Source organism: Capsella rubella, unplaced genomic scaffold (genome assembly GCF_000375325.1).
Source record: "Capsella rubella cultivar Monte Gargano unplaced genomic scaffold, Caprub1_0 scaffold_1, whole genome shotgun sequence".
Lineage (NCBI taxonomy): Eukaryota > Viridiplantae > Streptophyta > Magnoliopsida > Brassicales > Brassicaceae > Capsella > Capsella rubella.
In genome coordinates this window covers 4,713,077-4,739,575 of record NW_006238923.1, presented here as the reverse complement: position 1 = coordinate 4,739,575, position 26,499 = coordinate 4,713,077, and the positions used below count along the sequence as shown (strand labels likewise).

The 26,499-nt window shown below is 36.0% G+C and overlaps 12 protein-coding genes across 19 annotated transcripts; 11 read left to right on the top strand and 1 right to left on the bottom strand.

The window, feature by feature from the left end:
* Positions 1-1,985: 1,985 nt before the first annotated feature.
* LOC17899167 (basic leucine zipper 43) lies at positions 1,986-2,758 on the top strand. Its single transcript, XM_006303655.2, has one exon. It carries the CDS (start codon positions 2,080-2,082, stop codon positions 2,671-2,673), a length of 594 nt encoding a protein of 197 aa, XP_006303717.1. The 5' UTR covers positions 1,986-2,079; the 3' UTR covers positions 2,674-2,758.
* A 1,770-nt stretch (positions 2,759-4,528) lies between these two features.
* Positions 4,529-5,262, bottom strand: LOC17899978 (phytosulfokines 1). The gene is made up of 2 exons (XM_006303593.2): positions 5,066-5,262; positions 4,529-4,755 (listed from the first exon to the last, which is right to left on the bottom strand). The coding sequence occupies exons 1-2, from the start codon at positions 5,189-5,191 to the stop codon at positions 4,612-4,614; spliced, it is 270 nt and encodes an 89-aa protein (XP_006303655.1). The 5' UTR covers positions 5,192-5,262; the 3' UTR covers positions 4,529-4,611.
* A 1,146-nt stretch (positions 5,263-6,408) lies between these two features.
* LOC17900825 (LAG1 longevity assurance homolog 3) lies at positions 6,409-8,686 on the top strand. Its single transcript, XM_006305801.2, has 6 exons — positions 6,409-6,733; positions 7,182-7,411; positions 7,504-7,659; positions 7,749-7,934; positions 8,015-8,199; positions 8,287-8,686. The coding sequence occupies exons 1-6, from the start codon at positions 6,596-6,598 to the stop codon at positions 8,316-8,318; spliced, it is 927 nt and encodes a 308-aa protein (XP_006305863.1). The 5' UTR covers positions 6,409-6,595; the 3' UTR covers positions 8,319-8,686.
* A 186-nt stretch (positions 8,687-8,872) lies between these two features.
* LOC17896760 (F-box/FBD/LRR-repeat protein At1g13570) lies at positions 8,873-10,969 on the top strand. The gene is made up of 4 exons (XM_006307588.2): positions 8,873-9,034; positions 9,365-10,165; positions 10,243-10,401; positions 10,486-10,969. The coding sequence occupies exons 2-4, from the start codon at positions 9,365-9,367 to the stop codon at positions 10,774-10,776; spliced, it is 1,251 nt and encodes a 416-aa protein (XP_006307650.1). The 5' UTR covers positions 8,873-9,034; the 3' UTR covers positions 10,777-10,969.
* Positions 10,970-11,203: 234 nt separating this feature from the next.
* LOC17899158 (choline/ethanolaminephosphotransferase 1) lies at positions 11,204-14,835 on the top strand. Of its 2 annotated transcripts, none has more exons than XM_023789383.1 (19): positions 11,204-11,389; positions 11,658-11,803; positions 11,951-11,960; positions 12,067-12,117; positions 12,232-12,309; positions 12,407-12,482; positions 12,569-12,591; positions 12,676-12,776; positions 12,880-12,974; positions 13,115-13,183; positions 13,270-13,339; positions 13,560-13,623; positions 13,703-13,743; positions 13,835-13,919; positions 14,019-14,081; positions 14,161-14,219; positions 14,299-14,351; positions 14,433-14,505; positions 14,590-14,835. In XM_023789383.1, exons 2-19 carry the CDS (start codon positions 11,667-11,669, stop codon positions 14,609-14,611), a joined length of 1,170 nt encoding a protein of 389 aa, XP_023645151.1. In that variant the 5' UTR covers positions 11,204-11,389; positions 11,658-11,666; the 3' UTR covers positions 14,612-14,835. The 2 variants fall into 2 exon arrangements, with proteins under 2 accessions (XP_023645151.1, XP_023645150.1); XM_023789382.1 differs by having other exon boundaries at positions 11,655-11,803.
* A 272-nt stretch (positions 14,836-15,107) lies between these two features.
* On the top strand, positions 15,108-16,500 carry LOC17898171. The gene is made up of 2 exons (XM_006303584.2): positions 15,108-15,425; positions 15,553-16,500. Exons 1-2 carry the CDS (start codon positions 15,109-15,111, stop codon positions 16,415-16,417), a joined length of 1,182 nt encoding a protein of 393 aa, XP_006303646.1. The 5' UTR covers position 15,108; the 3' UTR covers positions 16,418-16,500.
* A 105-nt stretch (positions 16,501-16,605) lies between these two features.
* Positions 16,606-19,048, top strand: LOC17897035. Of its 4 annotated transcripts, none has more exons than XM_023777305.1 (4): positions 16,606-17,252; positions 17,428-17,760; positions 17,855-18,743; positions 18,958-19,048. In XM_023777305.1, the coding sequence occupies exons 2-3, from the start codon at positions 17,438-17,440 to the stop codon at positions 18,717-18,719; spliced, it is 1,188 nt and encodes a 395-aa protein (XP_023633073.1). In that variant the 5' UTR covers positions 16,606-17,252; positions 17,428-17,437; the 3' UTR covers positions 18,720-18,743; positions 18,958-19,048. The 4 variants fall into 4 exon arrangements, with proteins under 4 accessions (XP_023633073.1, XP_023633075.1, XP_023633074.1 ...); XM_023777307.1 differs by having other exon boundaries at positions 18,963-19,021; XM_023777306.1 differs by lacking the exon at positions 18,958-19,048 and having other exon boundaries at positions 16,606-16,834; positions 16,929-17,252; positions 17,855-18,809.
* Positions 18,702-20,544, top strand: LOC17899828. Its single transcript, XM_006303568.2, has 4 exons — positions 18,702-18,743; positions 18,963-19,199; positions 19,298-19,409; positions 19,558-20,544. The coding sequence occupies exons 2-4, from the start codon at positions 18,992-18,994 to the stop codon at positions 20,393-20,395; spliced, it is 1,158 nt and encodes a 385-aa protein (XP_006303630.1). The 5' UTR covers positions 18,702-18,743; positions 18,963-18,991; the 3' UTR covers positions 20,396-20,544.
* A 261-nt stretch (positions 20,545-20,805) lies between these two features.
* LOC17900859 lies at positions 20,806-22,066 on the top strand. Its single transcript, XM_023777103.1, is given in 3 exon segments — positions 20,806-21,116; positions 21,215-21,570; positions 21,573-22,066. Coding segments are annotated over 3 exon segments (1,149 nt in total). The 3' UTR covers positions 22,055-22,066.
* A 258-nt stretch (positions 22,067-22,324) lies between these two features.
* LOC111832649 lies at positions 22,325-22,506 on the top strand. Its single transcript, XM_023790194.1, is given in 3 exon segments — positions 22,325-22,362; positions 22,364-22,424; positions 22,426-22,506. Coding segments are annotated over 3 exon segments (180 nt in total).
* A 115-nt stretch (positions 22,507-22,621) lies between these two features.
* LOC17899061 lies at positions 22,622-23,983 on the top strand. Of its 4 annotated transcripts, none has more exons than XM_023776982.1 (3): positions 22,622-22,823; positions 22,857-22,959; positions 23,143-23,983. In XM_023776982.1, exons 1-3 carry the CDS (start codon positions 22,622-22,624, stop codon positions 23,981-23,983), a joined length of 1,146 nt encoding a protein of 381 aa, XP_023632750.1. The 4 variants fall into 4 exon arrangements, with proteins under 4 accessions (XP_023632750.1, XP_023632751.1, XP_023632749.1 ...); XM_023776983.1 differs by having other exon boundaries at positions 22,854-22,959; positions 23,200-23,983; XM_023776981.1 differs by having other exon boundaries at positions 22,854-22,959.
* A 391-nt stretch (positions 23,984-24,374) lies between these two features.
* On the top strand, positions 24,375-25,789 carry LOC17898980. Its single transcript, XM_006305015.2, has 2 exons — positions 24,375-24,747; positions 24,871-25,789. Exons 1-2 carry the CDS (start codon positions 24,431-24,433, stop codon positions 25,694-25,696), a joined length of 1,143 nt encoding a protein of 380 aa, XP_006305077.1. The 5' UTR covers positions 24,375-24,430; the 3' UTR covers positions 25,697-25,789.
* The last annotated feature ends 710 nt before the right edge of the window (positions 25,790-26,499 follow it).

The window sequence follows — 26,499 nt, the reverse complement described above, 5'->3', positions numbered from 1 at the left end:
ACTACAAAATGTTTGGACCCACTCGTAACAATTTCATTGTCTGATTTATCAAATCACATCTTATCTGTGTTCCCATTTGTCTCTTTTTTGCCAAATTTTGTTCGGACAATGAACTAACGTAATAGATCAAACATGTTTTGGAATCTATACTAACACTCAGAACACACAGGATGCGATTAGTATGGAATGGATTACATAACTTCGTTAAAATCGTTTATGAATATTAGAATAATGTACGTGTGATTGGAGTCTAATGTTGATGGACGAAGCTGTGCTGTTAAATGCTGAATGGTGAGTTTGGCTGTCAGCACTGTTGGAGTGGAAGCTGGATAAAAATACATAAACTAGTTTCACTGTTGATTTTTTCTGAAATTAGGGTTTTATTTGATTATGGTATTGCTACTATTGAACCGTTGTTTTTGAGTTTTTTTTTTTTTTTATCTACAATAATTATCCCATCTGACCGGACTAACGCGATGACTCTACGAACTTTGCTAACTCGTTTTTCGATCAGAATTAGAAAACATTGTAATATAGAAATGCATGAAAGTAATTTGATTTCCTTAGTTTCTTAAAAGATTTATATGATAATTATTAATATACTTTATTTATTTGATGGACATATCTATAGAGCGAGGGAGAGATGGATCTAGGGGTCTCTCTTGTCTTCTACTTGTTGTAAAACTTATCCTATCGTTGATTTAAAAACGAAAAAACGAAAGCATGTATTAGTTAAGTCCAATAGTGGGAAAAAACCAAATTAATTTTAAATTAACTTGATTAATGATTACTAGATAATTTAGGAAACATATATGCATTGAAAAAGTATGGAGTAGTTGTGGTCTTGTAGATTAGAGCTACATAACTCAAGTAACATATACTTCATTCAGTCAAGTCTATCATGATAACACAAACACAAAATCATATCTAATTATACTACTATTAATCATGAATGGGAGAAAAAAGTTATTGACCTTTCTAAGTTATAAGAAATTTTCAATATTGATGTTTTTTAACTACTGCATATATTACATGTTGATAGATACAAATTCTTAAAATTAATCTACATCTCGGTTTAATCTCCAATCATAAAAATAAAGACTTCTTGAAACAGGGTCGTAAGTGGAAACCCCACCATTTTTCTTTTTGTTTCTTAAATTTTTCACAAACAATGGTAAAAGTGATTGTAAAGTGTTTGTACTCGGTTTCGTAAAATAGGTACGTAAGAACTATACAACAATTACGGCAATACAATAGTATTGTCTTGTATCATGAATACATTTATTTGTTGGCTATGATCACCATTACTAAACAATTTCTCAAGGACTATGATTGCTATACACTAGCTTCCACAGTAATTTATCTAATACACGAAGAATATTTATGGTTGGTGATATGACATAAGACAATCATAGCTATAATTAGTAAGAATCTCTGTTTTGGGGAAAAATGAGTAAGAGCCTATATTTATCTAAACCCTAATATCTATCACACCAAAAAAAAAAAAAGTGCTTGTAATTTTGATTCTCTAGAGAAAAAATGAAGTCAGTAAATTTTCTTTTGCTAGAAACCCATATGCAACAAAATAAAATATAAATTGGCTGAATTTTAGAGACATCGTCTCACAATACCATCAAACCCACCCAAAAAACAAAAGTTAGTCCACCTAAACACAATTAACTTTGTTATTCTACAAAACAATCTCTAAAGAAACAATACGTTTGTCGTATATAACTATATATAATCAAATTGCTTTTTTTTTTATAACACCATATTAATTAATTATATTTCTTTCTAGGGTATTTACAAATCATGGTACTACAGCTTCCTTTTAAAATTAACTAATCTTTCTGTATCTAATATATATATTTATTATAATATGATTTATATTCAACACTATTTTCTACATAACTCTTCCTCCGGCCACGTCTATAAAACCCTTGGCTCTTCTCTTCCTCTCACTTCAAAACCACTTCACACAACACACAAATCTACCACTCTCTCTATCTCTCTAAAAAACCACACAAAGGATCTTACAACAACGCAAGGCAAATCTCGAAACAAATCAAAGCAAAGATCATGAATACAATTCCGGCGGAACTCACCGGATACTTCCATTATCTACCACCGGATAAATATAATAACCAAACACCAGTCATGGAGTCTGAGTACTTCAACATGCCCTCTTCTCCTACCTCTTCTTCCTCCTTCTACCACCTCAACGGTCTGATCAACAACAACAACAACTACTCGTCATCATCCAACGGTCAAGATCTAATGGCCAGCAACAACTCAACATCGGACGAAGATCACCAACAAAGCATGATCATCGATGAGAGGAAACAAAGAAGAATGATCTCTAACAGAGAATCCGCTCGTAGGTCAAGGATGAGAAAGCAGAGACATCTCGATGAGCTTTGGTCTCAAGTGATAAGACTTCGTACTGATAACCACTGTCTTATCGATAAGCTGAACCGCGTATCTGAAAGCCATGAGCTTGCCTTAAAAGAGAACGCTAAGCTTAAAGAAGAAACTTCTGATCTCAGACAGCTTATCTCTGAGATTAAGTCAAACAACGAAGAAGACAACAGTTTTCTAAGAGAGCTCGAAGATTCTATATCGAACTCTAGATCAGATTCGAGCCAAAGAGGCAGAGATTTTGAGTTGTGTTAATGATCTTGATCATTGTTCTGCTTTTCTCAAGAATGTAGATTTCATAAGGATCATATTGTGTTATATGATATAATAATATTATTAATATTATTCTCTATCGCAGAAACAAAAATCTTCTTCTATATCTTTTTCTTTTAGCCAACTTGAGTTAGTTAAGAATAATATTAATGATCATGCGCATACGATACAATACATATTATATTATTCTCAAATTTAAAACCCTTTTCAAATGATAAGCATCCACAAATATTCTATATAATTTCCTCAAAAACATTCAAAACTTACAATATCATTGTGTTAATTACAAATTTTAGGTTAACGATGTGAATTTTAATTCCACTGGGACGATAGGTTCCCCTGATGACATATATATATATATGTTTAATATTTTTAAAGTATTACTTATGTTTGGTCGACACGAAATCTCGATCAGTTGAATGTAACTTTCAAGAAAACTAAAGAAATATTTCTGTTATTTTATAGTTTGTCCGTACTTCTACTTTTATATGATATTGTAAGAATTAAAGTGTACACGTACGCCTTGGTTACCAATAAATTCGTCTGTACCAATATTTTGATAATACGATTATCAAATATACCAAATGTGCTTAATTAACAATTCTTCAAATTTTTTAACTTGAACCTACAAAAAAAAAAAAAAACCCTACTCACAAAAATTTCAGTTCGCCGCATAAATAGACTTACATCATTAAGGACAAAACATTCATGGCAAACAACGATATAAGATGAAGTTTGATTTGCTAAAAATGGTGGACCTTCTTCTTTTTAATTTTAATCAACGGTTTAATCATTACCATCTTTTTCTTATTTTCTTGTACTTTTTTTTTAATAAATTTTTTAGCCATTTACGCATCACCAATTCGAGTTTGACAAAGCCACCTAGAAATTGTTTTTTTTTTTCCCTCAAAATTTTCACCTGACGAATTAATGTTCTTCTGAACCCAAAACACATCAAATCAAAAGAGAGAGAGGGTCAATGTGTACATCATAAAACACTAAACACTACTGAAAAAATTTATATAAAATTATCTTCGACGTAGTTTTATACGTACTTTCTTTTTTTGGGTAAAGTGCTTGGTTTTATACGTACGTTCTTTTGCTTTCATAAACGTTGAAGATAGATTATTCTATGGCTACGCACTGTTATCTTTTTTAAAGTTGATTATTATTCTAACTTTGGAAGTATATTTGGATCGATATAATTGGCCGAATAAAAGAAAGTTCAGTTTTTGCGGGTTCGTTTATATCTGATGTATCATATATATATATATATAACGCAACATATTGCCAAGAAAATGCATATTATTTGTTGAATCAGCAATCTTGGTTTTTTTGTTGTTGTCAATGTTTGAATATAAGACTATAAATCTTGGTGGATGGTATTGGTAGTTGAATGAATTTAGACAAAGGGAGGTGGAGGCTCCTGGTGATAGTGCCTCTGCAAAAATAAAAAGTTCAAAACAAAATATATATATTCCAAATTTAAAATGAAAAGAATATTATAAAAAATATACAGAAAAACAATTTTTTTTTTTACATATGTGTAATCCTTTTTCCATATTAATAGTTTGTTACATATGTAATGATATCACTCAGCCTTTATATTGCCAGACTACCTTCTTTTATATTCTATCCATTTAACCTTCTGCATGTTTTATTACAGGATGGCTATAAGCTTTTATTTAGGCCTATAACAATAAAAAAAAAGCCCAAATTTTTTTGTTTTGTTTTCTAGTCCGAACAGCTAAAGTTTCTTGGTCATCTAGCCCAGTTAAACTTTGACCAACCTCGGAGAAACTAATGGAAGACTAGAATGAAAGAATAAAGAACATGAAGTCATGAAAACACATGGTCAAGGAGACCTTTGCTTACGTTTATAGTTTGTTAAATAAAAGACAAATAGTAATAGTTTTTGTTTCAAGGAGATTGGTTTAAGTCTTGTGTATAGATGTAATCGGTGTGAACAGCTACCGCTTTCTTCACAAGACATTCTTCTTCACTGTCTGAATCCTTGCACTCTATTACTCTATCTCCATCACCTTTACTGTTTCTTGATTCCTCCTAGATCCACCAAAAAAAAAAAACTAGAGAGATGCTGAAAGTAATAACTGAATACGTACATACAATAGTTCACAACTTAACATCATTCCAGCCCAAAACTATACAATTTTTCTCTTCCTTTTCGTTGTGAAACTAAACGTAATCTCTATCTCTTCACTAATCAGAATTGTATTCAAGGGAAGATAGATATTTGATTACTTTGATAGTTGACAGTCTCAGTTACATGAGAGTATACCATATAGTATCAAAACCCTTTAATTAACCCCATAGAGAAAAAGAGAAGAACAGATGATTGTATTCACGAACTTACATGTGCGGAGGGAGATGGTTTGGGAGGAGAAACACCATCTTCTCTTGAGATAACACGTGAAGCCATGCTTAGAAGCAATACTAGAGTGAATAAGAAGATCACCACTTCACTTTTCTTCTTCATCATTTCTTATCTTCTTTCTTCTTCTCTCTAATTAAGAGTTGAATAAAGTGTTCTTTTATACCCCATACATATTTTTTGTTTTGTTAAAAGGCCTTCTTATACTCCATACAGATAGCTTATTATGTATTGTACCCTATATACAGAGATATTTGACTTTAGTATATAACAGTTACTATAATATAGTAATAAAGATGCGGCTGGATAGATCATAAATGCTGTATAGAGAAATGGGCGTTTCATCATCATGAAGAAGGAGGAAAGATCGATGAAGCACAAAGAGAGAGAGAGAGGGAAGTCAAACTTTGGCATCTTGGTGTCAACGCTTTCATTTCTCCTTGGGAATGTCACCTCTTCTTCTTTCGATGTGACTTTCAATATATCGAAACATCATGCAACTTTTTTTTATACTATAGTTTAATATAGTTGTTTTGTACTATGTTTTTATATATCTTTCTTTTTCTTGTCTGATCGATTTTTTTTTTCTTTTTCTTGTCTTTTCTATTCTAATTTCAAGTTTTAAATTGTTTTCCAATGGTATGATATGATAATATAGTGTAACAAAAAAAACACTCGAACCTGCATTGTGACGATATGGCCACCAAAAACAAGGTTTTAAAGTAAAGTAGTATAATCACCGACTGAGTTAGGAGCATGTGTGGACAAAAAAGCTTTTAACGAGTGTGAAACACAATAATGAGCCGAATTAATTGAGATTCTCATACTACTATTCTTTTTTGAACGGGTGAAATTCTCATACTATATTCTAATCATCATCATCATCCTTAGTTATTTTCATTTTTTTTCATTATTCATAGATGATGATACCCAAACAAATATAGTTATATATATAAATATAGATATATCTAATTATGTTTGTAGTCAACATATTATTATATCAATCTCAGAAAAATAAACCAAAAACGAATCATTATTTTCACAAGGTGATTCCATGCAATAATGATCAATTGATTCAATTCTACTTTCAATTAACATAATTAGTATATCATCAATCTAGAAAAGAAAATAATAAACTTCATTATTGGCCAGCTAAAAAGAAACGAATTATTACATTACCAAAACTTTTTAAATATTTATTAACGCGTTGACAAATCAAAAAGTTGACAGTAGAGAAGACTCTAAACGTATCAGAAGGTTCAAGGAAGAAAGATTCATCTTTGAAAAAAAAACAGACTAGCACAAACTTTTCCTACTTGAGCAAAATTTGATTTACATAAGTTGGTAAGAATCAATCAATTTGGTAGAGGAGTTGGCGTAGTAGTAGTACTTGGAGTAGCATTACAACTCCCACCTGAATCAGAAATATAAAGGAGATCCCTTTTTCTCCGGAAGAAGTTTTCTGATTGATGTATCTCGACAAAATCGGGTTAAAGAGAGGAACTTTCGGAGATGGGTTTGTTCGAATCGGTGAAATCAATCAACTGGGAGCTCGAATCATCTCCGGTTTACCAGGATTTTCGTGTTCTTCCTCTTTTCGCTGTCTTCTTCCCTACGATTCGATTTCTCCTCGATAGATTCGTCTTCGAGGTAATAGTTAGATATCTTCTTTTACACTTGAGATCCGAGGCACTAATGAAGGTTTTGTGATAGTGTCTCTCTTTAAGATTGTTTTGTGATATCTCTCTTTTAGTTAGTGTCTTAAAAATGATTGCTTTGTTTCTGTAAGGCTTTTATGTGATTGTTGCTTCAGCTAAAAGTTTATAAAATAGCTTTACTAAGAAGAATGATTGTATCTGAAAGTGAAAGTGTATCTCTTTTTCGACTTTTGACAAATGTTCAGTGTATGTGAGGATGAATGTAGGTGTGTTAGTGATGTTGCTGACACTTGATTGTGTTGTATCCTCTCTTTTGTTCTGCATCATTCATGTGTGCCTTTTGGTTACTTTCAAGTAGTGATTTTTAGAAAGTTCCTTTTTTTTTTTGTGTGTGTGGGTTTCCTTTTTAACTTGAACTTTTGATGAATTGGTATTTGTAGAAATTGGCAAACCATTTGATCTATGGAAAACATAGGCAAGATATGGGAGATGACACAACCGAGAGAAAGAAGAAGATCAGAAAATTCAAAGAATCGGCATGGAAGTGTGTTTACTATCTATCAGCTGAGATTCTTGCTCTATCTGTGACTTACAATGAGCCTTGGTTTATGAACACTAAATACTTTTGGGTAGGTCCTGGAGATCAGACTTGGCCTGATCAACAAACGAAGTAAGAATGGTTCCCAAGGCCTTACTTTTTTATACCACAACTCTCTTTTTTGTGATTGCGTTTGGACATGATTGATATCTATTCTCATGCAGGTTAAAATTGAAGTTTTTGTATATGTTTGTGGCTGGTTTCTATACATATTCCATCTTTGCTCTGATTTTCTGGGAAACGAGGCGTTCTGATTTTGGAGTTTCAATGGGTCATCATATCGCCACTCTCATTCTTATTGTCCTCTCATACGTATGTAGGTATGCTTCCACTGTCACATCACTATGCGGAGAAACTAGATATAATTTCCTTTGGTCCACATTGTTTTGATCTTTCTTGTTTTGTATAGTTTCTCCCGTGTTGGTTCTGTTGTTCTGGCACTTCACGACGCTAGTGATGTGTTTCTTGAAGTGGGGAAAATGTCTAAATATAGTGGAGCAGAAAGCATTGCCAGCTTTTCATTCATTCTTTTTGTTTTGTCTTGGATCATTCTCCGCCTCATTTACTATCCCTTTTGGATCCTATGGAGCACAAGGTTTGTATATCTTGATATCCTTTTCATAGTTTTCCTCGAATTATATGTCCCCTTATGTATGTATTACATCTTTTTTTCAGCTATGAAGTAGTTTTGGAGCTTGATAAGGACAAGCACCCGATCGAAGGACCAATTTACTACTACATGTTCAACACTCTCCTTTATTGCTTGCTTGTTCTTCACATATATTGGTGGGTTTTGATGTATCGGATGCTTGTGAAACAAATACAAGATAGAGGCAAGCTTAGTGAAGATGTCAGATCTGGTAAGAATTGGATTACAGTAATAATACGGGTTTCTTTCGCGCCATCCAAATGAAGAATAAACCCTCAAAGTTGTATTTTCCTTACAGATTCTGAAGGCGAAGAAGAACACGAAGACTGATTTGATCACAAAGGTAGAAACTGGTTAATATGAAAAGTAAAAGCACGACGTTATCTCTTAACATGTTCAGATTCTTTTGTTCTGTTTCTGTGATTCTGATCACTAATGGAGGATAAGAGAGTACATAGACCGAGCAAGAGTCTCCAATCTCCAACATTGAACCAACTCATGGAACAGAATGGATTTAGGATCTCTCATTCTTAAAGATTTGGAAATCGGTTCGATGCGACCCTAATATTGTAGTTGTATTTACTTGTATGTATCCTGAACAAATTCCAAATCTTCCTTGATTGTATTTGTATTCATTTCTCGTTTTGTATCACTCACCGTTCATAATAGAATATCAAATTGATTCATGTTTCTTACAATGTTATCATTGGCTTCATGGCCCATTGCCATTTTTTATCTTCAACCTGAGTTTGTTCGCTAAGTATGGGATACTAAAATACTATATAATTATGTTATCGTCTAGGACAAAATAAATACATACATAAAATACTATATAATTATGTAATGTAACGCGCGGTCTTTGAGGCGAGATTAGAAAAATAACATATCGACCAAAACGGCAAACGCAACCTTTAATCGCGAAAGCAAGAAATGAAAATGTAGTAAAACGATGATGAGAGCAAAATCTGCGATCTTCTGCTAACTTGAACTCCACCGATCAAGTCAGTCACCCGCTCGACAAAACCAGATAAAGGAGACCCAAAAAGGTTGAGACTTTTTTCTCTTATTCTTTTTCTGGGTTATCAAAACTTGTAAATTTTGGTTTTGTTGCATTGCAAAATATCGCAATCTACAGTGTCCCTTTCATTGATCAAAGGTGGACTCTTTTTTTCCTATCTTATTGAGAAATGGTAAATTTTGAAAGATAGGTGATTAGGGTTTAGAGGTTTTGAAGGGTTTTTCTGGGGATTGGATTTGTTGAGGTTAATTTCTTCAATTTTCTGGGTTTGGAATCAAATGCAAGAACTTTTTTTGTTGTTCTGTTTTGCATGTAATGAGCATTGATGTGATTTTTTGTATGTGTTATCATGTTTTAGATGGGTGAATCACCAGATTTCATAAGCGATCTACCTCAAAGTATAATTGAGAATATCCTTACTCGTCTTTCTATTAGAGATGCGATAAGAACAAGTGTGTTGTCTAGCAAATGGAGATATAAATGGTCTACGGTCACTGATCTTGTCTTTGATGAGAAATGTGTTTCTCCTTCTAATGACCGTTGCGTTGTTGAGACCAATCTTGTCAGATTCGTAACTGGAGTGCTTCTCCTTCACCAAGGACCTATCCATAAGTTTCAGCTCTCTACTTCTTTCCTGCAATGCCGTCCGGATATTGATCAGTGGTTGCTTTTTCTTTCGAGGAATGGGATTAAGGAGCTTGTTCTTGAGTTAGGTGAAGGGGAATTCAGGGTTCCTTCGTGTCTCTTTAGCTGTTTGAAACTGACCCGTTTGGAGTTATGTCACTGCGAGTTCGATCCACCTCGGTATTTCAAAGGGTTTTCGTCTCTGAAGAGTTTGAACCTTCACCAAATCCTTGTTGCTCCTGAGGTGATTGAAAGTCTGATCTCGGGATGTCCGCTTCTGGAGTTCCTGTCTTTGTCTTACTTTGACAGTTTGGTTTTGAGTATATCAGCTCCGAATCTCATGTACTTGTATCTAGATGGTGAATTCAAAGACATTTTCCTTAGGAATACTCCCAAGCTAGTTGCAATATCTGTTTCAATGTACATGCATGAGGATGTTACTGATTTTGAGCAGAGTTCTGATTATAATCTCGTTAAGTTCCTTGGAGGTGTGCCCCTTCTTGAGAAGCTCGTTGGTTATATCTACTTTACAAAGGTAACTTCCCTTCATCTTAGTATTTTAAGACATTATCATTATCAAAAAATTTATGATTCTCCTTTCTTTGATTTCAGTACTTGAGCATAGGAGATGACCCGGGAAGGCTTCCAATTACTTACATTCATCTTAAGACTATAGAACTATACCAAGTAAGTTTTGAAGATGCTAACGAGGTACTAGTTCTTCTTCGTTTGGTGACTCACGCTCCCAACCTTAAAGAGCTCAAAATCTCGGTATGTTAATTCTCTTTCAGAGTTTCGTAATGTGGCCATAAATTGCTATTACCACCAATCCATCATCTTCTGTAATCTTTTCAGGCTTCACCCATCCAACTTTTTCCTCTTGAAGAAGAAGGTTTTGACCTTTTCGAAAGAGACTATTTCGACTACCAACTCCCAAGACTTGAAACTGTAAAGATGACGGATGTTTCTGGCATCAGAAATGAGTTGGAATTTATCAGATTCTTGCTGGGAACTTCTCCAGTTTTGGAGACAATCGTAGTATCATCGAGTTTAATAGACAAAGATGCGAAAATGGGTATGGTTGTCGAACTGCTCAGGTATCCGCGTGTTTCTCCTCGAGCCCAGTTCCTCTTCCTTCAAGATTGAATCAGACTCTCCTTCTCTCTCTCTTCCTATATGTTAATCATGTCAAACATGTTTTCGTGAGAATCTGTTGGCGAAAAATATATGATTGTGTGGATAAATGACAAAAACTGTTGGATCCACAAGAGTAACTTCAATGTAATTTGATCGAATATGGTAAATAAAGTTTGTAATAGTTTCGGAGACTTTGATATTACTTCTTTCTCATTTTTCATTTGCTCCAAAGATTACACAACTAACATTCAAGTTAGATGCGGGTTTAAAGGCGATAAACATCAACAACAACATTACATTGTCTGATACTCTGATCAATTTTTTGTATTATTATTTTGTTGTTGTCGGCTTTAGAAAGATATTTTTATTTGTAAATACTGAAATTGATAGTTAATAATCAAAATGGAAAAAGGAAATATCGTTAACACGTGTGGGAAACGCGGAAGAAACGCAAAGCCCTCTCCTTTGCTTCTGGTCCTCTCGTCCCGCTTCGCCGCTCTATAGGGCAATAGAGAGAGAGAGATTACGTCGCTCTCTTTGTCTCTTTCCACTCTCTTTTCAGACAACCGAGACGAGAAAGGCTCGTAATCTGATTTTGCCGCCAAGAACCGCCGGACCCGTCGTAAGTACTCTTCTCTGTAGCAAAAAGATCCTGAATTCAGATTCTACCCAAATCTCGAATGTACCGTCTCAGTTCGAGCAAAGTTTTGTTCTTTTGTAGATGGGTTATGCTCATTTTGTTGGTTTAGCGTTAGGGAATCTAAAAAAGTGCCAGTGAGACACTCGAGATCCATGCTTTAATAATGTCTTTTAGTTTGAATTTTGACAGTAAAATTTGATATCCATTTTGGGGATTAGAATTGAGGGAATCTTGTTTTATGAATCAGCAGTAGACAATAATGGGTTACATAGGAGCTCATGGTGTAGCAGCTCTTCATAGGTACAAATACAGTGGAGTGGATCACTCTTATCTTGCCAAGTACGTGCTTCAACCTTTTTGGACCCGATTTGTCAAAGTCTTCCCTCTATGGATGCCGTAAGTGTATCTCTTTGATGCTATTTCCTATATAAAAAGTCTCATTCCTTTTAGTTTTACTTATTGAGGTTATCTGCTGACTTGTGTTTTTACTATGCTTGTCTTTTCATGTGTGTTTCTCTGTTACTGCCTTTGAACCATATCCAGACCAAACATGGTAATAAGTAATTCCTTGTCTTCCCATTCTAGTTTATGTGGTATAGTCAGTATGTTCGAGTTAAGGACTTCTGACTTTTTGTTAATTTCTTTTTGTTGTTTCGCAGATAACGCTAATGGGGTTTATGTTTCTAGTCACATCTTCTCTGCTAGGCTATGTGAGTCATGGTTCTTTAGTCTCTTGAAGCGTTTGGTTGTTTTCTTGTTTGTAAACATTTCCTCCTTCTGCATATGGATATTGTTTTGAAGACTCTTTTCTTTATCTGTCTCAGATATATTCACCTCAGTTGGATTCTCCTCCTCCACGATGGGTTCACTTCGCACATGGTTTACTTCTTTTCCTGTATCAGGTCTGCGCCTCCCTCTTTTGAAAAGTCGAACTTGTTTTCTAGCTGCTTGTGAAGGTGGTTTAAGTTTTTTTCCTGGCACCTTTGGAGCTTTGATTAGACATTCGATGCGGTTGATGGGAAGCAAGCAAGAAGGACAAATTCCTCTAGCCCCCTAGGAGAGCTTTTCGATCATGGTGATTTATTTTTCCTATGTTCTTCCTTTGATTATCTGTCTTCAGTTTGTTTCTAGATTTTGCTGACATGTGTTCCAATATTGCAGGTTGTGATGCACTTGCTTGTGCGGTATGAAATTAACACTGCTGTTATCTTAATTATCCATATATTAGTCGTCTTGGAATCGTGCTGAAGGTTTTACAATGAAAACAGTTTGAAGCCATGGCATTTGGAAGCACCGCAATGTGTGGAAGAGATACTTTCTGGTTCTGGGTTATTTCAGCTATTCCGTTTTATGGAGCTACCTGGGAACAGTAAGTACTGCTTGCAACTTCCTGCTTATGTCTCCTAAAACATCTATATTCTGTGTAAATTTTTTTTTAGAGATTTCTTATACTTCTCCTTACCCTTCTCTAGCTATTTCACAAACACACTTATTCTTCCGGTTATCAATGGGCCTACAGAGGGTCTAGCACTTATATTTGTCAGCCACTTCTTCACAGCCATTGTTGGTATGCTTCTTTCTTGTCTGCAATCCTTAAAAGCTTCACCCCTATTGCAAATGCTTGGACAATCTTTGACCAAATTCTTTCTATACTTGGGTTTGGTCTTTCATCAACTTCATTCTTCTTCTTTTTTTTTCTGTCTTAAGGTGCTGAATGGTGGGCTCAGCAGCTGGGGCAGTCCATACCTTTGTTTGGTTGGGTGCCATTTGTGAATGGTAAGAAGATCTGTGGCATGCTTTCCCTACAACTTTTTTCCAGCGTTATTTCTTGATTTTGAGCTCTTCATTGTTCTATGTTTTAGAGATCCAAACTTCCCGAGCAGTGCTATACATGATGATCGCTTTTGCTGTTATACCGACCGTTGCGTTTAAGTGAGTCTTCCAAACTTAAAACAATATATATATAAAATTTTCCCTTTGCTAATGAAATAGATTCACAGACAATACATATATTATTTCACATGATCAGTATTTCTTTCTCAAAAGTGGCAGTAATAATATAACTGAAAAAGCATGAGTGTTCAACTAGAGTCGTTTCAAGTGGTGAATTTTGTGGTTACTAAGCTGTTTTATATGTGGTTGCGTTTGTCAGTGTGTCAAATGTTCGCAAAGTCGTTCAATCAAGAAACGGGAGCATGGTGTTGGCATTAGCTATGGTAATCTCCTATCTACCAGTTGATTTACAGTTACTTATTTATGAAACAAAATTAATGTCCTTTTGAATCTTGTTTTCAGTTGTATCCTTTTGTTGTCCTACTTGGAGGAGTTTTGATATGGTAAAGTCTTGTTTTCTTCTCTTTTGGAAAGACCACACAATCTTACTCTCTCATTTGTCATTGAAAATCACTTGGATCCTATTTCTTCCAGGGATTACTTGTCTCCAATAAATCTCATAGCAACATACCCTCACTTAGTTGTACTCGGAACTGGACTTGCATTTGGATTTCTAGTGGTATGTCTTGATCCAAACTCTTTAAATTAGATCAATATTACAATCATTACGAAAAAAGTTGTAATAGAACTTAAGTATCTGTATGTTATTCTTTTTCAGGGAAGAATGATTCTTGCTCACTTGTGTGATGAGCCAAAAGGACTGAAAACAAACATGTGCATGGTAAATCTGATAACTTTTCTCTCGCCAATTCTCCGTCTTATTTATTTCAGAAATGAAACCTTTTTTCTCAAAAATGCAGTCCCTACTCTATCTTCCTTTTGCGCTTGCAAATGCTCTAACCGCTAGATTGAATGCTGGGTATGTTTCTCTCTTTACATTTTCCCCACAAAGTTCATCTGTTTGTTGTCTTTGACATTCGAGAAACTTCATGTTACAGGGTTCCTCTAGTGGACGAATTATGGGTTCTTCTTGGCTACTGCATATTCACAGGTTTGCTCCTAAAAAGAAAAAACCTTCTTTAGCTATTGATTTTTCGCACTCATAAACCAACTTTGTATTGATGCGAAACAGTGGCTTTATACTTGCACTTTGCAACATCGGTCATTCATGAGATCACCGAGGCTCTTGGAATCTACTGCTTCAGGTGAAAATTTTGATGAAAAAGGTGAAAATTCTTGTTTGAAAACATAATGAATTAATATATCCATCTTGTCTTGCTAATCCACAGGATCACGCGTAAAGAAGCTTAAAAGAAACCTTAAGGGTAATGCGTTTTTTTGTGTGGACCGTTGGATCGATATGGACCAAGTTAGATCGGTGATGTATTTCTTCTTTATCAATTGTTGTCTTTGTTTGATCGGTGTTAGTTGAATTTATGTAGAACTTTTGTATAATGTTCTAGTTTTGGCTTTATGCATTGGGAAAATACGAAAACTATTTTTGAAATATTAAGTAAAGTATATTAGTTACTGAATTTGGTTTGCAAGCCCATGAGGAATTGGTTGACTTTTATGACTTTTGTAATACGACTACAACAAAGAGTTCTATAAGGCATATATGTGCTCGCAATTTAAAACCCTATAGAAATTACGCATTGAGTTCCTCCTCCTATTTCCTTTATTCAAAAACATTCTACTTAGGAATAGTCAGCGCATAGTTTTGACCAACCAAAAGTCAACATATTTCAGCAACCTATAATAATGTCCATTAATAATATATGTTTACACAAATCATAAAACACAACATCATGTATGTTACAAGGTGTTTATCGGAGTACCGGAAAAACCCGTCGGAACTTAAGAAGCCTCCACCGGAAGGTCCAAACTCTGGCATACTTGTGATTCAAGATGAAGAATCGTTGACCACTTGTTGCTTTGGTTTTTGCTACGAGACTTTCCTCAGAGGATTACCGTTTCCGCAGAACGCAGCGTTGACCGTGAGACGCGACGACGGTGGACAGAACAATACTGTTCATCGTGATCCGGTTGTGTTCATACCTGTTCTTGGTCAACCTCTATCTTCTAACCGTTATTACACATATGAACGGTGCGGGTATTACTCGAGGTATGACTATTTAGGATGGTTGCATGTGTAATTTGACAATCTTTCTTGATTTTCGTATTGAAACAAATATGCCAGATTAATATGCTTTGAAAATCTCAAAAAGCGCTTGTATTTTTTTTGCATGCAGAGAATCATCTAATAGTAATGAAAGAGAGGTGGAGAGAGTCACATGTTGCTTCTGCATTAGATTTAACCATGTTCATATGTATAAGAAGCCACAGCCAGATCCTTATGACATTCAACAGCAAGTCGTAATCACAACTACCTCATCGTATTTCCGTTGTTACTATTTCGCAAAGCCCGTTGATCCTAATGCGTTACTACCTGCGTTCCTAATGAGACAAGGCTGGGCAATAGAAAACTCGACTTCGACCCTACAAGACTTTGGTCTCATAGATGACGCAAAGGGTCTTGACGTAGAGCTTCGTTCTAAGCTCCCCGGTCTTGATATAAGCGTCGTCGTAGGGAAATGGTACGTGCCTTTCATATTTGTGAAGGAAGGAGACATAATAGAGCAAGTGAAGATATCAATGTATTACAACATGACGCTTCATCAAAGGTGGGAAGAGGTTTTCTTGTACGAGAATGTTGACAATGAAGATTGTGTTGAGGTTGTTGTCGACGTTGATGTCGAAGTTAAAGTGATTAACGTTGAGGGACAAAAGATCAATATAGAAACAACCAATGTGGATGGTAAAGGTTTAGTTTGGTTCCAAATTAAAGATCAAGAAGGACAAGACAAGAAGATAGGTTTAAGGTCAGTGGTTGTGGAGAGGATTGAAAGCTTAGAGGAGAGTTTTGGGTGGAAGAAGATAGACGGAAACAGAGCAAAGCTTAAGAGATTTGATCGGTTCGAATGCGGTTCATCGCATTGGAAGAGTTATAAATGTTATGTATTGGTTGAGAGATTTGAATTGAAGAGAATGGATGAGAGTTTGGTGTTGACGTATGAGTTTACACATGCTGATAAGTTGAGGACTATTCAATATTGACTTGAGCTTCATTTTTATTGTTTACACTTGCATTGAATTGATGAGATCGTAAAAGTGTAAACTCTATTTAAAACAAACATAAAAGAATTGAGTTTTATTTTTTGTAATAATTTTTTGGGTAGGAAATTGAGTGTTTTTAACACAAAACATAAAAAAAAGAGACCTTTATGGTTACACCCGCCGGAGGAGGTAACGATGTCTCTGCCGGAAGATTCATAGTTGAGCTCAATTGGCTCATGGGTTAGAGCCAGATTCGAAAACCCAAGGAACTGAAGAAGAATACAATGTCACTTCTCGCTCAGACGATACAAAAGCAAAAGCAGGCAGCTTTTGGTCCTAATTTGTCTTGGCAACTCGATGAAGAACGGTACAATCGATCTTGGATCTTAATTCTTCTTGGCTACTCTATCAAGAATGGTACTTTTATATAAATATGTTTTTTGAGTTCATGGATTGAGCAGCTGGTGAAAAATTGGATCGTTTTTAGTGATTTCAGAGTATGTTCTTGTAGGATTATTGCTGTTTCTGTCACAACGAGACTTTGCCACTTTTGTTATTCGTAACAGATGAAGGTTTGAGATGGTTGGGTTGCTTGACTTTTGGAACCCTTTGGTTTAAAAATTTATGGTTAATGCCTGGAATTGGCTACAATGGGAATTTAGTTAGAGTGATTGTAGTTTTGAATACTACTTGACTCCGGAAAGTTTTTGGTTTGAGTGATGATGCAAAAGGTGTGGACAGAATCTTCATGATGCAGAGTGGTGTCATGATACAGAGAGGCAAAGACCTTGCTTATCTTATTTTAAAGACACTTGATGAGGAGGTGACATTTAGGGTATGCCTAAGATCTTTATGATATCAAGTTAGTTTCCTTGAAGTTTCCTGCAACGAGCCATCATGAAAAGTCAAGTCATCTTGTCAAGTGCTGTTCGACAGAGTTGTTTTGTCTATAATATATGATCAAGTTTTCCTCTAAATCCCACAACTCGGTTTGGTTTACTTTTATACAGATAAGTGAAAATGTACATTACAAGGCGTTTGTCAGATTACCGGAGGAATCCAGCAGAGCTAACACGGCCCCCTCCTGAGGGTCCTAACTCTGGAATTTTGGTAATCCAAGACCAAGACTCATATATACAGGCTTCATGCTGCTTCAACTCGTGGTTGGTGGTGGACTCTCATCTAAATGGTTTGCCATTGCCGCAAAATCTTAAGCTAGCAGTCACATTTAATACCGGAGGGGATGACAGTACTCGTGACCCTGTTGTGTTCATTCCTGTTCTTGATAAGCCAATATCTTCAAATTGTTTTTATGCAATTAAACGACATGGGAAGCATTCAGGGTAAGAAAATTTGAATCCACAAAATCTAAAATTCTGGAATCTTTCCTTCTTATATATAACCTACAAAGTTTATAATTCTTTGGTTGCTTTGCAGTGAAGCGGCTGGTAGTGCGAAAGAGGAAGATATAGTTACCTCCTGCTTTTGTATTAAGGAAGTTGCTGAAGCTAAACATAAACAGCTTGATCCTTTTGACATATACCAACAATTTGAGATCCATCAAACGGATCCATCTTCACGTCCGCGTTATTACTACGCAACATCTGTTGCTCCTGACGGGGTCCCACCATGGTTTCTCAGGAAAAGAGAGTGGATGGCTGAATGCTTGAGGTCCCCAGAATTTAAACTGACAGATGATGCAAAAGGACTCAACACAGAGCTTCGTGCCGAGCTTCCGAAACTTGGTATGAGCATTGTGGTTGGGAAGTGGTATGTCCCTTTCATATTCGTGAAAGAAAGAGATGCTAAGGATCAGATCAAGAATTCGATATATTACAGCATGACTCTTGAACAAAGATGGGAAGAAGTTTTTTCTTGTGATAACGACAAAAGCGGGAAGCATGATGTTGTATTTGAAGTAGAAGGAGAAACAGAAGTTGTTAAGCTTGAGGGACAAGAGTTTGAAAGAGGTGTGGAGACAAACGGGTTTGTCTGGTTTGGGGTTGGAGACGAAAAGATTGGTTTAGGATCAGTTGTTGTTGAGAGGATGAAATGGGAAGAAGAGAGATTTGGGTGGACAAGCAAAGGTGACCAGGAGCCAGCAATGGCGGGTAAGAGATTGAAGAAATCAAAAGATGGTAGCTTTTGGACGAGTTATCAGTGTTATGTTCTGATAGAGAGCTTTGTGTTGAAGAGGATGGATGGAAGTTTGGTCTTAACATATGAGTTTACTCACGTCGATAAGGTCAAAACCAAATGGGATTCAGTTTCTCAAGCAACGAATCTCCCAAAGGTTTTGTAATCTCAATGACGTGAACTTCAATTGGTCAGTGTGGTTATTGTATTTGGTTATTATCTTAAGCTTTTCCAATAAAATATTGAGTTTTCTCTATGTTCTTAGTACTCATCCACAGGAGATTCTGACAAATGTTAAGTCAAACTTCAGATTGGGTCAAAGATCAGATTATATTTGTAAACAATAGCTTAGTAAACTTCCTTGCACGTTCTTAAGTTCCTTTGTTTTATATAAACTATGGCAGGTTAGATCTTAAGTAACAAAGAATCAAGGAGAAAATGTATGTGACAAAGCGTTTGTCTGAATACCAAAGAAACCCGTCAGAACTCACTTTGCTTCCAACGGATGGTCCAAACTCCGGCGTATTGGTGATTCAAGACGAAGAATCACAGCCTACGTGCTGTTTTGGCAAATGCTTTGATTGTGATCTGAATGGTTTGCCGTTTCCTCAGAACGCAAGAGTCAGTGTCAAATACCAAATTGGAAGTTAGTTTTCTGTTTAATTAAATATTTTTGCAAACTTCTTCCTTAACTCTGTTTCTATTTCTTCTCTGTTTATTATCTGAGCTTTGATTATAATATAGGTGGAGATGACAGAATTGTGTTGCTTGACTCGGTTGCCTTCATCCCTGTTCTTCATCAGCCTCCTTCCTCCAATCTTTACTACGTTATAAGGCGAAGAGGGAAACATGCAGGGTATGATTTTATTAGATAAATGTGCAAGTTTAAAGTTCTATAGATACTAATGTTATCACTTTAGTTTTAGTTAAGCTAGAAGTTCGGCGGCCTGCATTCATATAAGCTTAAATTCTTACACTTTTTTATACTTTGATTGGTATTGCAGAGAAGCATGTGTTAGTGCAAAGGAAGGGGACAGAGTTTCTTGTTGCCTTTGCTTTACTTATGTCTCTAATGCAACGCCAAGGCCTCTCGATCCTTTTGACATATACCAACAATTTGAGATTCATCAAAGAGGATCATCAACCCGAAAGTTTTTGGCTACATCTGTTGCTTCAGACGGAATACCACCTCGGTTCCTGAGGAGAAAAGGTTGGACGGTTCCTTTTTCGTCTTCCGAAGACTATGGTTTGAATGATGATGCAAAGGGCGTAGTTGATGCAAAGCTACGCTATGAGCTTCCTGATTTTGATAAGAGAGTTGTAGTTGGTAAATGGTATGTTCCATTCTTATTTGTAAAGGAAGGAGATGCAAAAAGTCAGATGATGAAATCAATGTATTACAGCATGACCCTTCACCAAAGATTTGAAGAGGTTTTCTTCTGCGAAAACGTCGGCAATAAACTTTGTGACGTTGTAGTTGATGTGGAGGTAGAAACAGAAGTGGTTAAGCTTGAAGGAGGGAAGATTGCAAGAGAGACAAAAGGTGTGGATTCAGATGGAGTTGTCTGGTTTAGTGTCTCAGGGACTGAGAAGATAGGTCTTGGTTCCGTAGTCTTGGAGAGAATGAAATGGGAAGAGGAGAGGTTCGGGTGGTCTAACAAAACCGATCAGATGAGGTCTAGCATTAAGAGATCTGAGAAATTTGAAGGCGGTGGACCACATTGGAAGAGTTATAGATGCTATGTACTGGTAGAGACCTTTGAATTGAAGAGAACTGATGAGAGTTTGGTATTGACGTATGAGTTTAGACATGTTGAGAAGTTGAAGAGCAAGTGGGATTGAGTTTATATAAGCTTCTAAGTGTGTTATGTGTGCAACTTATGGTTTGTTCATTTTAATGAACGGTTTATGCAACTTTTGTGTGTTATGTATGCAACTTATGGTGTGGTGTGGTGTGATCATTTAATGAAAGCTTTCTGCAAGTTCATGTGTTTGATTCTAGAACATCAATACCCCAATCATGTATGTCTTACCTAATATCGAATCTATAAATTGTTTGAATGATTCTCCATTATAGGTTTTCAAAACCAGGTCAAGGTCATAACTTTGGAATTCTAACTTGTAAAAGTCTTTAAACAATAACTTGTAAAATTTACTTACGACTTAATCCTCAAGACATGGTGCTATATATAAACATATCACATCTCTATATTTCTAATCAATTACCTTACCTTAAAGATTCTGAATTCAAGATGTATGTTACAAGGCATCTCTCGGAATACCAGAGAAACTCGACACAATCGTCCCCGGAAGGTCCAAACTCCGGCGTACTTGTGATTCAAGATGAAGAGTCAAAGCCGACTTGTTGCTTCGGTAATTGCTACGATGGTAAACTCAAAGGCCTACCGTTCCCACAGAACGCGAAGCTGACTGTGATTTACAGAACTGGAGCTGGTAACGACAGACGCAGTTACCATGATCCGGTTCTGTTCATTCCGGTTCTTGATCAGCCTTATTATTCGAACCGTTATTATGTCATTCATCGACGCGGGAAGCACTTAGGGTATGACCATAAATTTTCTAACTGAAATACCTAACTTGCCTAAAAAGGTGAATTCATAAAAGGAAACTAACATTTTTCTTGTGATGTTTGAATTGCAGAGGAGCTTCAGCAAGTGCAAAAGAGGAAGACAGAGCCCCTTGCTGCTTTTGCTTTAGCTATGTTCCTGAAGTTAAGCCACAAGAAGCAGATCCTTATGACATGTATCAGCAATTCCAGATCCATCAACGCCAAGGATCATCTCGGTATTACACTGCCACTTCTGTTGCTCCTGATGGGATACCACCAGAGTTCCTTAAGAGAAAGTATTGGACCGCTGGGTACTCTAATTCCCAAGACTTTGGTTTGACAGATGATGCCAAGGGGATTAACACTACGCTTCGTTCCGAGCTTCCCAACGATGTGAATACAAGCGTTGTGGTAGGGAAATGGTATGTCCCTTTCATATTCGTGAAAGAAAAGCAAAGGATCAGGTTAAGAGCTCCACTTATTACAGCATGACGCTTAAACAAAGATGGGAAGAGGTTTACTCATGTGAAAACGTTAACTACAACGAGAAAGGGGCAGAGGTTGTACTTGATGTTAATGTAGAAACAGAAGTGGTGAAGCTTGAGGGACAAGAAACTCATTTGAGAGAGAACAGAGGTGATGGAGTTGTTTGGTTTAGTGTCTTAGGGGATGAGATAGAATACAAGAAGATAGGTCTTGGGTCTGTTGTAGTGGAGAGGATGAAATGGGAAGAGGAAAGGTTTGGGTGGTTAAACAAAGGTGGAAGATCCAACATTAAGAGATCAGAGATATATGAAGATGGTTCATCGCATTGGAAGAATTATCGATGTTACGTATTGACAGAGAGCTTTGAATTGAAGAGAATGGATGGGAGTTTGGTGTTGACGTATGAGTTTAAACATGTTGACAAGGTAAAGAGCAAGTGGGATTGAGTTTCATTCATCTTTTGTTCTGTTTCATTGTTTGTCATCTAATCTTGTTTCAATAATTAATTTGGTAATTAAGTTTATGTAAGTTTATGCAATAATAATCTCAAGGTCGCATTTAATATCATGTATAAACTACATATAACTAAATATAAGTTTGGTTTGCTTGATACTACTCTTCATGATGGATTTGTTGACCTTCTTAGCAAAGAAAATATCACAAGTTCGAGAATCAGTCAAAACCTAAATCCTATAACATATCAAGTTTCGTAAACTATGTGATTAAAACCGGTACAAAACCTTGTCAATGAAGTTATCGTCACATACTCTGCATTACAGATTCTTGCATAAAGTCAAATCAAATACAAAGACTTCTGTTCATTTTAGTTTTATGCTATTGTATAAAGACACTAGATGAAATAACAACCTTCCAAGAAATTTGCCTGCAACGTGATTAGATTCTATCATCAAAAAGTCAAATCTATTCTACAAAGAAGTAGCTTAAGTATAAGCTTATATATATATCTATGATCTTTCTCCAAGTATCAGCATCACAAGAATTAAATTTAAATAATGTATGTAACAAGGCGTTTATCGGAATACCAGAGAAACCCATCGGAGCTGAAACTGCTTCCACCAGAAGGTCCAAACTCGGGCATAATGGTGATTCAAGATGAAGAATCACAACCAACTTGCTGCTTTGGTTCTTGCTACGAAGGTAGGCTTAAAGGCTTGCCGTTTCCACAAAACGTGAAGCTTGCAGCAACGTATAGCAGTGGAGGAGGAGGTGGAGCAGGATCAGGAGGAGGAAGCCAGACACATCATACCCCAGTTGTGTTCATCCCTGTTCTTGATCAGCCATTGTCTTCCAACCTTTACTATGTTATACAAAGACGTGGGAAGCATACTGGGTAATTATTACTTGTAATTTCAATATTTTCACTCTTTTTTATATGTTTTCTTCAAAATTTAGTAATGCTTAAGGTTTACATTTTTACACTTCTTAAATGTTTACTTAAAAAGACCAGACATTTTTTGTGATTTGCATAAGATAAAACACCATTTATCTAAGTTTTGCTTAACTGTGATCACAGGAAAGCATCTGCAAGTGCAAAAGAGGAAGAGAGAGTTTCAAGCTGCTGTTTCTCTAGCTATGTTCCTGAAGCTAAGCCACAACAAGCAGATCCGTATGATATATACCAACAATTCGAGATTCATTCAAGCCGACCATCATCTCTCTATTACTCTGCCACTTCAGTTGCTTCTGATGGTGTGCCACCATATTACCTGAAGAGAAAACATTGGTCGGTCAGTTACTCGACTTCACAAGACTTTGGTCTAGTAGATGATGCAAAAGGGATTATCACAAAGCTTCGCTTAGACTCAGACCTTACTAGTATAGGTAAGAGTGTTGTAGTAGGGAAATGGTATGTTCCTTTCATGTTTGTTATGGAAGGAGATGTAAAAGATCAAATGAAGAAATCAACGTTTTACAGCGTGACGCTTCAACAAAAGTGGGAAGAAGTTTTCTTCTGCGAAAACATCCGCGATGAACGTTTTGAGGTTGTAGTTGATGTTGATGTAGAAACAGAAGTGGTGAAGGTTGACGGACAAGAAACTCATTTGAGAGAGAACAAAGGTGATGGAGTTGTTTGGTTTAGTGTCTTAAGGGATGAGAAACAAGACAAGAAGATAGGTCTTGGGTCTGTGGTCGTGGAGAGGATGAAATGGGAAGAAGAAAAGTTTGGGTGGTTAAACAGAGGAGAAAGGTCTAAAATTAAGAGATCAGAGAGATTTGAAGGCGGTTCATCGCATTGGAAGAGTTATCGATGTTATGTATTGATAGAGAGCTTTGAATTGAAGAGGATGGATGGGAGTTTGGTGTTGACGTATGAGTTTAAACATGTTGATAAGGTAAACAGCAAGTGGGATTGAGTTTCATTCTGTGTTAGGTTTTTTATGTGTGTAATCTTTTGTGCAAATTTAAGAATAAGTTTTGTGCAAGTTCATGTAATAATAAACTTATGGTCTCATTTTATTTTATTTTCCTATCCATAATTTATATTAACGTGACTATTGGGTCACACAAGTCACAACGTTGTTCTCAATGAAGTATAAAGATAATAATACAACGTGAAGAGACTGACTTTTTAAATAATTGTGATGTTACTTAGAAACTGCCAGAAAATACAAGACTTCCCAAGTCAAGATCGTAGAATAGTCGTTAAAGTTTCATTTCTTTTTTCTTATTTGATTATATTTCGTTTTTGGGGTTGCAAAATTCTGTTTCTTCTTCTTATCCTACTATAAAGACCCAATCACACGACCTCACACGAATCACAAAAACCACTGAAATATCTCTACCGATTATAACAAAAAAACATGTACGTTACAAGGCGCTTGTCGGAATGCCAAAGAAACAGATCGGAGTTGTTGGAAAGTCCAAACTCCGGTGTGCTTGTGATTCAAGATGAAGAGTCAAGACCAACTTGTTGCTTCGGATCTTGCTACGAGGGTGGACTCAAAGGCTTACCATTCCCACAGAACGCTAAGCTGACTGTGAAATATACCACCGTAAGTGATCAATCTCCCGTCGTCGTTATAACTGATCGTGATCCGGTCATTTTCATTCCGGTACTTGATCAGCCGTTATCTTCAAACCGTTACTACACCATTATGCGAAGCGGGAAACACTCAGGGTATGACTTATAGATAATTTAAGCAATATTTTTCAACTTTCTTGATTTTTGATGTAATTCACAAGAAATTGCATACGAGGGTGTCTATTAGAAAATCTAAAGAAAAAATGTTTTGTGTTGTAGAGAAGCTTCCGCAAATGCGAAAGAGGAAGACAGAGTCCCAAGCTGCTTTTGCCTCAGCTATGTTCCTGAAGCTAAGCCACAACAACCAGATCCTAATGATATATACCAACAATTTGAGATCCATCAAAAGAAATCAGTGTCTGGAAAGTACTTTGCCACATCCGTTGCACCTGACGGGATACCACCAGAGTTTCTTAAGAGGAAGAATTGGACTGTTAAGTACTCAACATCAGAAGACTTTGGTCTAAGAGATGATGCGAAAGGTATTTACACTAATATTCGTTCTGAGCTACCAGGTGATTTTAGTGCAAGCGTTGTGGTAGGGAAATGGTATGTCCCTTTCATATTTGTCAAGGAAAGAGATGCAAAGCATCAGTTTAAGAATTCAACTTACTATAGCATGATTCTTATCCAAAGATGGGAAGAGGTTTACTCTTGCCAAAATGACGAAAAGCGCGAGGTTGTTGTTGATGTTGAAGTGGAAACACAAGTCGTGAAGCTTGAGGGACAAGATATTGGAAACAGGGCAAGAAGTGTGGACGACAATGGGGTTGTTTGGTTTGAGGTTGCTGACAAGAGGATTGGTTTGAGATCTGCGGTTACCGAGAAGATGAAATGGGAAGAGGAGAGATTCGGGTGGAAGAGTGAACCGAGAAGAGCAGTGGTTAAGAAATCTGAGAGAATTGATGGAAGCGGTTCGAATTGGAAAAGTTATAGATGTTATGTGTTGGTGGAGAGCTTTGAGTTGAGGAGAACGGCTGGGAGTTTAGTGTTGACATTTGAGTTTAAACATGTTGATAAGCTGAGAGCCAAGTGGGAATCATGAGAGATTGATTCTTATGTTAAACTATGTGTGTTAGTAATGATTTTCGTCAATTGTTCTTTGTGTGATAAGCTATTAAAAAAGTTTGAAGTTTAATTTCTTTCGTTTGCAAAAAATAATAATTAGCTGAATCTTGACGAATTACGCCACTAAGACATTGTAAGTTTGTAACTATGAAAAGAGGGAACCATCTTATTACATATTTCCGTAACATAATTAAGAAATTTATAATTTGTGCAAAATTATTTATTATTTTAATTAGAATTTAAATGAAATATGAATCAAAAACTATATGAAAAAGCTTAGCTTATATACTGTAATATGAATATAAAAGAATATTACATACGTACCATTCTTATTTAACAATACTTTTATATTTTAAAAAAAAGGTAAATGCTAAGATAAAAATAAGTAAAACATAAGGAAAACATAAGAATATAGGTGGAAAAAAATAACAAATGACAAAAAAATAAATAAGGTTTACGCTAAATAAAAGAAGAACGTATTACCGTCTTTGAATCTAGTGTATATGTCGTTATGCATGCATATGGCTTACTAGGAAAAACTTGTGCTATTAGGGCTGTGGCTTTCTTCCACACACCGTAATTAATCTATACCTAATTTAGAATTACGTGTATATATTAAAGTTTTCCATCGATATTGTGACTACTGACTAGGATTCTGTTATACTGTGACCTATTTCGATCATATACATTAACCAAGGTTTTAAAACTTTTTTCTTTTTAATCAACGAGTAAGCAATGCTACCATTGGGTTATAGTTTTTATTTGGTTTTTGGGATTTAA

Bases quoted from the DNA above. Each gene is read 5' to 3' on its own strand.
- LOC17899167 (XM_006303655.2), top strand. From the start codon at position 2,080: ATGAATACAATTCCGGCGGAACTCACCGGATACTTCCATTATCTACCA.
- LOC17899978 (XM_006303593.2), bottom strand. From the start codon at position 5,191: ATGATGAAGAAGAAAAGTGAAGTGGTGATCTTCTTATTCACTCTAGTA. The intron at 4,756-5,065 runs GTAAGTTCGTGA...TGGTGGATCTAG, and splicing joins AACCATCTCCCTCCGCACAT to GAGGAATCAAGAAACAGTAA.
- LOC17900825 (XM_006305801.2), top strand. From the start codon at position 6,596: ATGGGTTTGTTCGAATCGGTGAAATCAATCAACTGGGAGCTCGAATCA. The intron at 6,734-7,181 runs GTAATAGTTAGA...TGGTATTTGTAG, and splicing joins TCGATAGATTCGTCTTCGAG to AAATTGGCAAACCATTTGAT. The intron at 8,200-8,286 runs GTAAGAATTGGA...TTTTCCTTACAG, and splicing joins TAGTGAAGATGTCAGATCTG to ATTCTGAAGGCGAAGAAGAA.
- LOC17896760 (XM_006307588.2), top strand. From the start codon at position 9,365: ATGGGTGAATCACCAGATTTCATAAGCGATCTACCTCAAAGTATAATT. The intron at 10,166-10,242 runs GTAACTTCCCTT...CTTTGATTTCAG, and splicing joins GTTATATCTACTTTACAAAG to TACTTGAGCATAGGAGATGA. The intron at 10,402-10,485 runs GTATGTTAATTC...TAATCTTTTCAG, and splicing joins TTAAAGAGCTCAAAATCTCG to GCTTCACCCATCCAACTTTT.
- LOC17899158 (XM_023789383.1), top strand. From the start codon at position 11,667: ATGGGTTACATAGGAGCTCATGGTGTAGCAGCTCTTCATAGGTACAAA. The intron at 12,483-12,568 runs GTGATTTATTTT...CCAATATTGCAG, and splicing joins AGGAGAGCTTTTCGATCATG to GTTGTGATGCACTTGCTTGT. The intron at 13,184-13,269 runs GTAAGAAGATCT...TCTATGTTTTAG, and splicing joins TTGGGTGCCATTTGTGAATG to AGATCCAAACTTCCCGAGCA.
- LOC17898171 (XM_006303584.2), top strand. From the start codon at position 15,109: ATGTATGTTACAAGGTGTTTATCGGAGTACCGGAAAAACCCGTCGGAA. The intron at 15,426-15,552 runs GTATGACTATTT...TTTTGCATGCAG, and splicing joins CGGTGCGGGTATTACTCGAG to AGAATCATCTAATAGTAATG.
- LOC17897035 (XM_023777305.1), top strand. From the start codon at position 17,438: ATGTACATTACAAGGCGTTTGTCAGATTACCGGAGGAATCCAGCAGAG. The intron at 17,761-17,854 runs GTAAGAAAATTT...GTTGCTTTGCAG, and splicing joins CGACATGGGAAGCATTCAGG to TGAAGCGGCTGGTAGTGCGA.
- LOC17899828 (XM_006303568.2), top strand. From the start codon at position 18,992: ATGTATGTGACAAAGCGTTTGTCTGAATACCAAAGAAACCCGTCAGAA. The intron at 19,200-19,297 runs GTTAGTTTTCTG...ATTATAATATAG, and splicing joins TGTCAAATACCAAATTGGAA to GTGGAGATGACAGAATTGTG. The intron at 19,410-19,557 runs GTATGATTTTAT...TTGGTATTGCAG, and splicing joins CGAAGAGGGAAACATGCAGG to AGAAGCATGTGTTAGTGCAA.
- LOC17899061 (XM_006303742.1), top strand. From the start codon at position 22,622: ATGTATGTAACAAGGCGTTTATCGGAATACCAGAGAAACCCATCGGAG. The intron at 22,960-23,142 runs GTAATTATTACT...CTGTGATCACAG, and splicing joins AGACGTGGGAAGCATACTGG to GAAAGCATCTGCAAGTGCAA.
- LOC17898980 (XM_006305015.2), top strand. From the start codon at position 24,431: ATGTACGTTACAAGGCGCTTGTCGGAATGCCAAAGAAACAGATCGGAG. The intron at 24,748-24,870 runs GTATGACTTATA...TTTGTGTTGTAG, and splicing joins CGAAGCGGGAAACACTCAGG to AGAAGCTTCCGCAAATGCGA.